The 13,584-nt window shown below is 43.3% G+C and overlaps 1 protein-coding gene across 1 annotated transcript in view; it reads right to left on the bottom strand.

The window, feature by feature from the left end:
- Positions 1 to 235: 235 nt before the first annotated feature.
- SYNJ2 (synaptojanin 2) overlaps positions 236 to 13,584 on the bottom strand; it is a 37,838-nt gene continuing 24,489 nt past the window's right edge. Inside the window, exons 2-3 of the mRNA XM_066594561.1 lie at positions 10,197 to 10,283; positions 236 to 674 (exon numbers count right to left, since the gene is read on the bottom strand). Of these exons, the coding sequence (XP_066450658.1) occupies positions 391 to 674; positions 10,197 to 10,283 (371 nt within the window). The 3' untranslated portion in view covers positions 236 to 390. The remainder of the gene's footprint in view (positions 675 to 10,196; positions 10,284 to 13,584) is intronic.

The raw sequence follows: 13,584 nt of genomic DNA, 5'->3' as shown, positions 1-13,584 counted from the left end.
TAAAAGGTATCATATCTACAAGATTACGTCTTTTCTCTTGCTGAGAACAATCACATTTGCTCTACTGGCTAACACGGTACCAGATCTTTGTTTTCATTATAACTTTTATGAAATAACACAAAGACTGCGCATAGAAACCAAAATATTTAAATCCCAGTATATGCTGCAGTCATATATATTTAATATTGTGGTTTATTACTAACCACATTGTCAGTGCTATCCCATATTCAGATAGCTGTCAGTCTATGGATATACTTATATTTGCATGTGTAGAGCAATGCACGGCTCATTAGGTAACTGATTAACTACATTATGAAAATAAATGACTACATTATTCAGTATATACTTTTCAGTGCTGCAGGCTGAATGGAGCCCTCAGTAACTATACAATTATACTAACCAGAAGAACCAGTTTCCAGATTCATAACATCTTTTGTCAGACTGATTTTGGGCTCGAACGGTGAGGTCAAACTGTGATCCTGCATTTGGCCAAGAGAAATAAAACATCCCTGAATTGAGTATCTTCCTGAGAGCGACAACTCGTTCCTCCTCTTTGGTCTCTTCTTGTAGTGGACAGAATTCAGTTGATGTGATTTTGTAAACTTCGGCATCCAAAATTCTTCCAACAGAGCTGCATCCACTTACCAAGACAAGAAAGTGCAACCGACAATTCCCTGGAAAAAACAAGAAAAGTAAAAAAAAACTATCTGAAAAGCTAAACAAAATGGCAAACACGCAAGTTATTCATTATATAAACTATGAGTATGTCTGATGGTGTAATATAACTATATTCCACGCTAGTGCTTCACAAAGTTTACTTTAGCTGGACCAGAGGCGAGGGTGCATACAGCCAATGTGACTACATTTATTTAAAAAAAAATTAAATCAGGATTTGAATGGCCTGACAGCATGAAGATGGTCGTACAAGCTGGACTTCAGGCTTATAAACCAGATCATTAAGCAGATTAAGATCATAAAGCAGACTAAAAATTGCCATATTTCAGATAAAGCTGACAACACATTCAAAATTAAGCAAGATCACCACAAAACTGAATACACCCACAATGTATTATGTAAAGTGAACTCGTTACATTCTGTAAATTGAAACATTTAAAACTATCTAAAGTCTGAACTAATATACATACTAACATATATACACAATTAATTGCATACAGCATTTTGCCTTTCATTGGCTGAATGGAACAGAAATTATGAGGATGAGGCCTCTTTCACATAGGAGTCAGAAATTTTGCTGCAAGAAAATCGCTGCGATATCGCAGCTGTGTTCCCACGATTTCTGTGTGATATCTCTTTGTTTTCTCGTTGTTAGTTGCGCTACAAAGTCGCACGACTTTGTAGCACTCTTTTGCCAGGATTTTTAGGGGCCTTGAAATATAAGCCCTACCCTAAAAATAAATACTAGCTGCATTAAAAAAATAAATAAATAAATAATACATCACCTAACAGTCGCTGCCCATTCCGTCGCACTTTTCCTCCTGAAGATCCGACACACTTATCTGGAGTCTTCAACCGCTGCTTCCTGATAAGGGGTTCATAAATGCTGACTCCTGGAAGTGCTGGCTGGTTCTCTAACACCATGCGTCAGCCAATCAATGCACCGCTTGATGTACCAATCACAACCATTGCATTGAATGACTGTGATTGGTTCATCAAGGGCTGCATTGATAGGCTGACCCACGGCGCTCAAGAAACAATCGGAGCCAGCGCTTCCAGGAGGCAGGATTTATGACCATCCTGACCAGGAAGCTGCGGCTGAAGACTGCAGACAAGTGTGCTGGAGCTTCAGGAGGAGAAACACGGCAGAGCGGACAGCGCCCGTTAGGTATTGTTTTTTACATTTTTTTAAATGCAGGTAGGGCTTATTTTAGGGACAAACAGAAGGACCTGCTACTGTAAAAGTTGCATCGCACCGCACGTAAACTGCAATTTTGTGCGACGCAACACAAAGGAAGGCTCCATAAGGAAACATGGGCAACAAAACATCACAAATCACAGCAATATTCAGCATGCCGTGATTTTTTTCTCCCAATGTAGCAACCTACAAAACATCACTAATATGAAGGAACGCATTGAAAAACATGGGCTTCACATACATGTGATTTGTAGCGCTGCCGCGTTGCGAAAATATTGTGCGCCCCTGTGAAAGCAGCCTTAGATTGATCCCCTTTATATTAACAATTATTTGTAGATTTATGGCTATATGGTGCTGGGGTATAAATATGCATCTTCTCCTTTTATTGCTGATTTCAAATGATGGCACTCTACCAATAAAGAGATGAGGATGACATACTGCCAAATCCTTTAGAGGTGAGAGGAGCGAATGTGAACTCAAATAGGGCTAAACACAATATCAGCTAAGGGCAAAGAATATTGCACAATTAAATTGTAGGCCTTTTTAATGCATTTGGTATGGTTATACACGGGAGGCAGGAAAGATTATTATGTGCCACAAATCTGTTTGATTGGACCAATTTAAATAGGAGAAAACATTGGGAGATAAAAAAAATACAATGTCATCCCATATGAACCTTTACCCTAACAGCCACTTGTAGGTCTGGTTTATTACAACAGATCCCCAGGCTAAACAGTATTTGTCCGCACGAGTTCCGATGGATGTAAAAAATAAAATCAATAAAAAAAATTTATATGTTTCAGTGCAATAAACCTGAAAAACCTGTTTAAAAGGATTTTTTCATCAGATTCACCACAGGCAGCATGGCCTTGAGAAGGGAAAGCCTAGCGCCCTGTGAGTGTTTTATGGTGTAATGCTACAGTGCTTCAGAGTAAACACACTGTGAAGTTTGACTTGAAGCTGAGCTCCGAGTCATAGAGGCGGGCCACGCTGGCCCCTTCCCGCATGTTGCATGACGACTGACAGCTCCTCTCCCAGTTTGTGAATAGGGAGAATATAAGTTATATATCCTTTATTGGCAATGACAGAGGTCAAACGTTTTCAGTAAGTCCTCACAAGGTTGGCACACACTGTTGCTGGTATGTTGGCCCATTCCTCCATGCAGATATCCTCAAGAGCAGTGATATTTGGGGCGGTCGCTGGGCTACATGGGCTTTCAACTCCCTCTAAAGGTTTTCTATAGGGTTGAGATCTGGAGACTGGCTAGGCCACTCCAGGACCTTGAAATGCTTCTTACGAAGCCACTCCTTCGCTGCCCTGGTGGTGTGCTTCGGATCATAGTCATGCTGAAAGACCTAGCCATGTTTCATCTTCAGTGCCCTTGTTGATGGAAGGAGGTTTGCACTCAAAATCTCAAGATACATGGCCCCATTCACTCTTTCATGTATACGGATCAGTCGTCCTGGTCCCTTTACAGAGAAACAGCCCCAAAGCATGATGTTGCCACCCCCATGCTTCACAGTAGCTATGGTGCTCTTTGGATGCAACTCAGCATTCTTTCTCCTACAAACACGACGAGTTGTGTTGCTGCCAAACAGTTCTACTTTGGTTTCATCTGACCATCTGACATTCTCCCAATACTCTTCTAGATCATCCAAATGCTCTCTAGCAAACTTCAGTCGGCCCCGGACATGTACTGGCTTAAGCAGGGGGACACGTCTGGCACTGCAGGATCTGAGTCCCTGGCAGCGTAGTGTGTTACTGATCGTAGCTTTTGTTATGTTGGGCCCAGCTCTCTGCAGGTCATTCACTAGGTTCCCCTGTGTGGCTCTGGGATTTTTGCTCCCTGTTCTTGTGATCATTTTGACCCCACGGGTGAGATCTTGCGTGGAGCCCCAGATCAAGGTAGATTATCAGTGGTCTTGTATCTTCCATTTTGTAATTATTGCTCCCACAGTTGATTTCTTCACACCAAGCTGCTTGCCCATTGCAGATTCCTCCCAGTCTGGTGCAGGGCTACAATTTTGTTTCTGGGTGTCCTTCGACAACTCTTTGGTCTTCACCATAGTGGAGTTTGGAGTGTGACTGCTTGAGGTTGTGGACAGGTGTCTTTTATACTGATAACAAGTTCAAACAGGTGCCATTACTACAGGTAATGAGTGGAGGACAGAGGAGCCTCTTAAAGAAGAAGTTACAGATCTGTGAGACCCAGAAATCTTGCTTGTTTGTAGGTGACCAAATACTTATTTTCCACCATAATTTGCAAATAAATTCGTTAAAAATTAGACAATGTGATTTTCTGGATGTGTTTTCTCATGTTGTCTCTCATAGTTGAGGTCCACCTATGATGTCAATTACAGGCCTCTCATCTTTTTAAATGGGAGAACTTGTACAATTGGTATCTGACTAAATTCTTTTTTTCCCCACTGTAAATATCTGAAACCCGCTGCAATTCAGATTCATTAGATTAAAGACTATATATATTATGTTAAGGAACTGCTATTTAGCGTCTTAGCATTTTATTAGATGGCTGCAATATGCACTATTATGTGTTAGTATGGAGGTTTTATTTCACTGCTGACCTGACACTACACTGTAGCCAAAAAGATATGACTTAATATGTTCTTTACATGTGCTTTAGAAACATGAAGTCATAGCTGTTGGTTCTCGGCAATGCAAATATCCAAGCCCAACCCTTGATCAAGGTTCAGATCACCTAGAGCTGCAGTATCAGGCAGGGCCAAGTTTAGGGACATGCACTGTGCTGGGGTAGACAATGCGGGCAACGCAGCACTGTATACTGCTTGCCAGGAAAGTGGGAGTGGTAGAAAACTCCTTGCATTTATCAAATTCATGTGCGAAAAACCAGTTCAAGTCAACAGGTAAGATACTGATATGTTCACCAACCCTACAACAGGCCAAAACACACTGGAAGGAGCTTAGTCCCCACTCATAAATAAACCTACGTCTAATGTTTACTGAAGATATTTCGTCAAGAAAAGTTTAACGAGAAAAGCTCGTTATAACCACAAGAACTTACAACACCATCACATAGGAAGCATCTGTTGCCCGCAGTACTAACAGCACTTTCATGCAAATATAAAACCATAGGCCCTTTTACACTGAACAATTATTAATCAGCTTATCGCTGCATCCTGCGAAACTGAACCATAATCATAAAGGGTAATCACTGCCAGCGACGGAACGAATTTGTTTGCTTAGCGCTTGTCAGTTTGTGCAGGCATAGAATTTTTTTTTTTAAATCAAACGATAATCGGCCCGTGTAAACATGCAGTATCATTTATGAAATGTCTATTGTGAATGGAAGTGGGCGCCTGGGAGAGATCTCTGGCACACTCCGCCTCTATTCAGTGAATGATTATCACTCCTATATGAAAGCACTGGAGAAATAATTGGAATGACTGTCGAGCACTTAAGTGCCCAACAGCTGCCCGTTTAAAAGGACCCTTAGCCTTTGGTTACCCAGCAATATCAGGGGGCTGTTATGAGGGGAAAAAAATGACCACTTTTGCTTTATACTGTAGCCTTATATACTTTGTATACTGACCTTCTTTGAGAGGACTGCTGCTCTAGAAGACAGCAAATACAGTGTTTCCAGAAAATAGGTCCTACCCCAGTTTTGGGGGGAGGCTTAAAGTATAAGGCCTCCCCAAAAAATAAGACCTAGCTAACCTGCATAAAAAAATATCAATACTCACCTGGTCTGGGGCGTCCCAATGGTCTCCGACGGCACTGTGGCAAACTGCAGTGTTCTCCCTGTCTGCCATCTCAGCTTCTTTCTGGTGACGGGGCTTTGAATACCCCGCCTCCAGCAAAGCGGGCGCTGTGATTGGCTGATCGAGCGCCAGCAGCCAATCACAGCTACTCAGTGAATGACATCACTGAATGGCGGTGATTGGCTCATCGAGCGCTGGCTGTGATTGGTTGTAGAAGAGAGGAGACCACTGCACTCGCAAAGACAACCCGCGGGATAAAAATCCACTCGGGGGAGAGGGAAAAAAATTATTTCCAAGACCTAAGAGTCAGCAATAAATGCAAAGCCACCCTAGGGGCTATGGACCTAAGCCCCATGAAACATGCAAAGTAGAAGAATGGAGGAGGAGGCGGCAACATAAAATGATGCAAAAAATTATGTCATACAAAGGAACAGGTTTATTGCGTCCAAATTAAGATAGGCAACGTTTCGACCTTTAATTAGGTCTTTTTCAAGCCAAATAACATAAGGATCAGGATATACAGTCCATGTTCCACTGGGTTGGCGCTCGATCCAATCACAGCGCTTGCTTTGCTGGCGGAGGGGTATTCAAAGCCCTCTCACCAGAAGAATCTGAGATGGCAGACAGGGAGGACACTGCAGCGCCGCTGCAGACCATCACGAGGCATCGGAACGCCTCGGACCAGATGAGTATAAGGCCCTCCCCGGAAAATAAGACACTGTGCCTCTTTTGGGGCAAAAATTAATATAAGACCGTGTTTTATTTTCAAGGAAACAGTATATAAGAAGATGGTCACACCTAAATGCATAAGAGTGGAAAGTGTTTATCTACTCGTAACAAGCAACATTCCAGCTCTCATAATGTAAATGTTGTCAAACATCATCCCTCTAGAAACTAGAACGGTTCAGAAAATGGCATGACAACAAAAACTATAGTGCGCATGTGGTGGTAGAAAGACCATTTCTATAGATTATGGAAGAGATCTCTGTGCTAACCCCTGATATATTTTTAGATAGTTACTTGGTCGCCCCTCAGCTGCTCTTACAGTGAGGAACCCCCTTCTATGTTGTGTAGAAACCTTTCTTCTAAATGTAGAAATAGATGATGGGCAAAATCTCTGTACTGACCCCTGATATATCTATACATACGGTAGGTATTAGAGCGCGCCCTTGTTGAAGTCCTGAGTATAATAGATGATGGCAGAGATCTCTGTACGGACCCCTAAATATCTATATACATAGTTATTAGATCACCTCTCAGACATTTTTTTTCCAAACTAATTAACCCCAATTTTGATAACCTCTGTGGGCATTGTAGTCTTCCCATTCCATTTATTACTTTACTTGCCCGCTTTTGTACCCGCTCAAGCTCCGATATGTCCCTTTTGAGTACTGGTGCCCAAAACTGTACACAATATTCCATGTGTGGTCTGACCAGTAACTTGTAAAGAGGAAGAACAATGTTCTTGTCATGTGCCCCTAGACCTCTTTTGATACACCCCATGATCCTATTTGCCTTGGCAGCAGCTGCCTGACACTTGTTGCTCCAGTTAAGTTTACAATTAATTAAAATCCACAAGCAGTGTTTCCCAGTGGTTTCCCATTTAGTATGTAATGGTTACAAGTACACTCTTTGTAAAAAAAAATAAAAAAAATCCCGTCCCCAGAAGTTGGTGTTATTTTGATGCAGAACTCCGCACACAGTAAGATTTCAGGCAGATATGCAGATGATGAGAGTTGTGGTATGATTAGATGAATAGTCTTGTTACCTGAGGTCCCAAAAGTGGTTTCCCCTGCCCTATAAAAGGCTCTCAGAGGATCCTTGTGTGTAGTGACCTCTTCTTCCGCTTGCGTAGTGCTTGTAGATGCCACTACAACGCAGAGAAGAGATTTCACCCCGTTACCAGATTGTTGGGACCAGTGGATGCGCAAGGACACACACAGACCAGGCTCAGGACACCCTCGACAAACCACCAATTAAGACGATTGTCTGATCATCTGACAAGTACAAGCAGCTCCAATTGTATCATTGTCCGCCATCCATAGACAGGAAGCGCCATCGTTACACCCCTTTGTCTGTCAGAACCACTTGCAGGCACTTAGCTGAAGGACATTGGGTACTAGAGCCTCCATGTCCACTCATATCACATCTTGTATCCAAGCTAGAGGCGGTACAATAGGGTACTAGAACTTCCATGCCCGCCCATATCACATCTTGTATATAAGCTAGAGGCGGTACAAAAGGGTACTAGAGCCTCCATGCCGCCAGCATCACATCTAGTAGCCAAGCTAGAGGCGGTACAACAGGATATTAGAGCCTCCCTACACATTCCCTAGAGTTCTCCACAATAAATGATCATTTTGCTCTGATATTGTAATCACTTATTTATATCAAAGTTACAATCACAGAGAAATTTTTATCCATCTGACAACTTCTAGAGGCTCGATTTCTTTTGACAGCAAGTATATTTCTCTACCCGTGTGCAGAACCTGACATCTATCAGTGGTAAACCTCATTAGCCATTTTTCTACTCAGGTCCCTAACTTATTCAGATCCTCTTGTAACCATATTCTGTCCTCTCTTGTAATAATTTCTTTACATAGCTTTGTATCATCTGCAAATATTAATATTTTACTGTAGAGAAATAGGCAATGGTCAGGCCATAAGAAGACCCTTGTGCTCCTGGGGATAAACCAATGAGAAAGAATAGGAATGAAGTACTTCAATAGGCGGCAGAAAAGTAAAACAAATGGCCCATTTACACACAACGATTATTGCTCAAAATTTGTGGTACCACAGAGGGCAGTATTGGAGGGGTCACTTTTACTAATGGGGTACCACAGGGGGCAGTATTATGCCCTATTCTTGTTAATATATTCATTGATAATGTTGTGGAGAGATTTTACAGTAAAATATTCAGCTAAAGACAGCACTCCAGGGATAAAGTGAAGATGAAAACCATAGGACAGTTTTAATGTTAAGTGCGAAGGTGAGAAATTAAATATATAAGTCACCCTGGTGGGCCCGGACCTCCTAAAAGGGACAGTCCAGCATGCCTCCAATCCTGGTAGGCAGTATAATAAACAAGATTCCATTAAGTTCATCAGCCCTGGTCCACCAGACATCCAAAATGGATGTAACAGATAAGATGCAGGGAAATAGGCAATGGTCAGACCACAAAAAGACCCCAGCGCTCCAGAGGATAAATCAATCAGAAAGAATAGGAGTGAAGTACTTATTGTCTTTAAACATTTGTGGGTTGTTTTGAACCACCTTCTGGTTGGTCCCGTGTGGCGCAGAGTGTTAAGGCAGCAGAAATGCAGTCCTAAGCTCTCTTCAATCCCGCGTGTTTCAGGTAGCCACCCATCCTTGCTGGGAGTGATGTAACGTCACCCTAGGGAGTCAGTCATGGCTTGGTACTTCCACCAGAGGACTTTACCTTTTACCAACCTGGTTGGCTTAGTTTGTGCCAAAACTTTGGTGAACATTGCTGTATTTAGGCCACTAGATTTTTTGGTGGCATTTTTCGCACACAGACTTGTCTTTTCTTCAGACTTTTTTCTCCCCAAAAAGAGGTCTATGGGGAAAAGCCAGCAGCAACAATAAATAAAATAGAGCCAAACCTAGAGAATGCTGCGCTTTGAAAAAAAGCAATGGACCTAAAATAAATGCACTCAAGATAAAAACTGCGGCAGACGTGGTGATTTCGGTCATTTATGGGGTAATGTACAGTGGTTGGTAAGAATTTACAGCCTGTTCCTGCAAATCCCAGATAACCCGCTGGACCGCCTACCTTGTGTAACTGGCAGTTTTCTAGCTATTACATGGAATACCGAGAAAAGTGACAATCACAGAAAGTGGACAGGGCTAGTAACACATCATGAATAAATGTGACTCGTCTATGCTGGGACTGCAGGAACACACTGGGGGAAGCATGAAGTACATGACAGATTACCTTTAAGGAATTGTTTATTAGTGTTAGGACAAATAGTAAAATCGCTCCACTTGTTCCAAACATTTCACATCTGGACTGTGCGCACCCAAAAATACTTCTCATTAAGGCCAGCTGCACACAATCGGATTTGAATTGCGGAATCCATGATAGTCACCCGCGTGGACGATCCGTGGTATTCCGCATTCATTACAAGAATGAAACATTCACATGCACACTTACAAAGCTGTCCGACCCGCGGCTTATCCGAAAATGACACTGCGAATAGGTCACGGGTATCTGCATCATCGCCTAGCAATGGTGTGGGAAAAAGAAGGATGATCGCTGCGACCATCCGCAATACAGGAATTGAAAGGAACGCGCAGACTCCGGCTAGTGACAGGTCTGGATTCCGCTGCGGGCTACCGCATGTAAAATCCGACCTGTCTGTGTGAGACCGGCCATACAAAGAGTTGGTCTTTGTCGTGCCAGTTCCCCTGAGGATGGTGGCCCATACATTATATCTATACTGCTAATACGATGAATTCATCAGATTCTTACTACTCAGACATGTGTATTTAACATGATCTTAAGACATTTGCATGGACATTGGCTGTCGTTACCCTTCACAACATCAAGGAAGAAAATAAGTTACCTGATTTCAGCTGCAGCACCCCCAGGCACCCGTACGCTTCCTGGAGTCGCTCATATTGTCCTTTAATTGCTTCCTTTTCTTCGGGTGCTTAAAGAAATAAGAAGAGATTCTATAAATGAGGATTATAAGAGCAGACTATCCTTCAGTTATTTGATTTCTGACAGGAGTGCTTCTATTGCAATCGGCCATGGCAATGCTTGAGAATCCATCAGTACTCCAAGAATACTCAACTAGTCATATTTATCACAGTTTTAGTTTCCAATCTCTGGATTATGCTGGGAAAGTGGCTCAGTGACCAACGACTGTATGGGGGTACACATGCACTGGTTTATGTAGAGTAAAGGGTTAGATAAGTAAATGGGCTAGCCTGGCCAGTTATAACAGCCATTGTCAGATATAAGATCTATTACCATCGCTGGCCCCAATGCTGGCTGAACTGCTAAGCCAGCAATACAACAGGTGCCAGCTGAACATTATTCCCGCTAACAGCTCTTCCTCATAATTCCATTATGAGCAGGCAATAAGTAGCTACCAGAAGCCTCCAGCAGCAGCTTATCTCCCGCAGGAACAAACATTGCTATATTAAAATCCAACGAGCCCAATGCTTCTTTCTATGTGGTAGTCCTTTGAATTGCCTCAGATGGCTGATAGCAGGAAAAAAAGTGAGAAGGAAAAGGGGTTGAGCAAATCCAATGGTATCAAAGGCTTGGGTCCCAGAGGAATATCTAGAAGCCAATAGCCTTAGGCCTCCCTCACACAGGGCGTTTTATACAGCGTTTAGCGCTGCCTTTTCAGCCCAGCGCTAAACGCTGTACAACACTCCCATTCATTTCAATAGGGCTGCTCACACAGGGCTGAAAACGTAGCGCCTCCCAACGCTGCGCTTTGACAGCGATGCATGTTCTATTCTGGGGCGTTTTCAGCCCTGCGTCGCCCATTGAAATGAATGGGCAGCAGTTTTGGCACTGCTAAAAACGCGGCAACACTTGGTGCCGCGTTTTTGGCAGCGTTAACCGCTCGCCGATTTTCGGGGTGAGGGCTTGTAATAGAAGCCCTACCCCGAAAATCAGTCCCTGCTAGGTGGGGGGAAAAAAAAGCAATACTCACATAGCCGCTGCAGTCCGGGTCGCGGCCGCTGGTCTCTGCCGCTGATCCGAGCTTCCTCGGCACCCCAAAGTCTATTGCCAGAGGCCAGGTTTGAGAACCTCGCCTCCGGCAATAGAGTGCTGTGATTGGTTGTCGGTGCTTGCTCGATGCCCAATCACAGCCCTTCATTGACTGTCTCAGCCAATCAGAGCTTGCCGGCGCTGATTGGCTGAGACAGTCAATGAAGGACTGTGATTGGGCATAGAGCATGCCGATAACCAATCACAGACCTTCATTGACTGTCTCAGCCAATCAGTGCCGGCAAGCTCTGATTGGCTGAGACAGTCAATGAAGGGCTGTGATTGGGCATCGAGCAAGCACCGACAACCAATCACAGCACTCTATTGCCGGAGGCGAGGTTCTCAAACCTGGCCTCCGGCAATAGACTTTGGGGTGCCGAGGAAGCCCGGATCAGCGGCAGAGACCAGCGGCTGCGACCCGGACTGCAGCGGCTAGGTGAGTATAGCTTTTTTTTTTTCCTTTTCAGCATTCTTGGCTGCGTTTTCAGCCGAGCTGAAAACGCAGCCAAAACGCTGGCATAAAGTATGCCAGCGCTGCTGAAACGGGGCGGAATCTGCAGTAACGCAGCGTTGAAAAACGCTGCGTTTCTGCAAACGCCCTGTGTGAGGGAGGCCTTAGAGAGGGTTCCAAAAATTAGATCGATAATGGAGGTGCTAACAACTAGAAGAACCAACTAATGGTGGGCAAGCCAAATATGTGAGGACTAAAAAGAAAAAGACAACTGGTAATTAGACGCAAATCTACAATAGAGATAGTGAGACAGTAGGACATAATATCAAACTTCACTTTTATCAAATAAATTAAAAACCAGAACAAGATATGTTTTTCCCAGGTGAACCCCTTCACCAGTCAAGCTGGGTAGGACATCACTCTTGGGACTTAAGAAATATGGATCCTTCCATAAAGATTCTTCCACTTCTCCTGGTGTCCCCAGCCCCAGTTTCTTCTGCCACTGGTATTACCAGCATTTTTGGGATCCATATTTCTTCAGTTCCAAGAGTGATGTCTTACCCATCCAGCTTGACTGATGAAGGAGCTCAACCCAAAATGTGTATCTTATGCTGGTTTTCAATTGTTTTAATAGGAAAGAAGTTGGATATTATGTCCTACTGTTTAACTACCCTTATTGGATTGCCTGCCGAGATAGCAGTTTTTTAGAGGTCAGGAAAAAGTCAGAAGAAACACAATTACATCATGACATTTACTAAATTCCACAAAGGAAGTAGTGGATTACATGACGTTCCCCCTAGAACCTGAATGAAGTTTTGACTAGATTGTAATATCTACACACAGCTTTGCATTTTTGATTAGCCGTTTTTGTGCACACTACTTGCCTCTCACCTAATTGTAAAACTTCTAAACTTCTCAAGTTTTGTCATGTGGCACACAAACGGTTCATTCAAAAAGGGTGTTCTGCTTCTTAAAAGTTAACTTTCTTCCAGCAGAACGGGATTCGGCAGCACAATAGCTTCCAAGCAGGATATGAAGTCACTGCAAACCTGGCCAAGTATGCATTGCTTAACATTCATCACACTGGAAACTTTCAATGTCACAGACTGAAGTTCCCCGCCCGACGTACAAAGCCTCACACCAGCAAACAACGTGGAGCAAACAAGTAATCCTGGAAATACTGGTCCACAGCGCAAACAACGTGGAGCAAACAAGTAATCCTGGAAATACTGGTCCACAGCAGTGACGGGAATAACATTATCCTGCGATAGCAGCAGCTGCGCAGGTGTAGGCTACATTAGGGTGCGCTGCAGATCTGCACCACATTTCACCCTTTCAATTGAATTCAAATTAAAGGGGTAAATCTGCTGCAGGTTTGTGCCAAAATCCACAGCAAATCAGTGACGTGTGAACACACCTATAGGCGGCAGGTGAAGCACAAGTTGTTTAACCCCAGCAGTTCTGGACGAGCTGTTCGTTCTGAGGGAGAATGACATTACAGTTTTGGAGCTCGTTCCATTTTAAACGTCTGCAGCTCCGGTTGTACCGACGCTACCAAAGTGCTTTTGATGTCACTTTAAGGCTGCATTCACACAAGCGCGAATCATACGCAAGTTTTGTCTATTGTCAAACGCACAGAACTCATGCCAATATGAATTCCATTCTTATGAACAGGGTTATATATATATATATATATATATATATATATATATATATATATATATGGTATTTTCCCGCATAGCGATGAAAAATTGCTGCATGCCCTATTTTT

This window comes from Eleutherodactylus coqui, chromosome 3 (assembly GCF_035609145.1).
Source record: "Eleutherodactylus coqui strain aEleCoq1 chromosome 3, aEleCoq1.hap1, whole genome shotgun sequence".
In the NCBI taxonomy this organism is placed as follows: domain Eukaryota; kingdom Metazoa; phylum Chordata; class Amphibia; order Anura; family Eleutherodactylidae; genus Eleutherodactylus; species Eleutherodactylus coqui.
The sequence above is the reverse complement of the archived record's forward strand: the minus strand, read 5'-3'. Positions and strand labels throughout refer to the sequence as shown.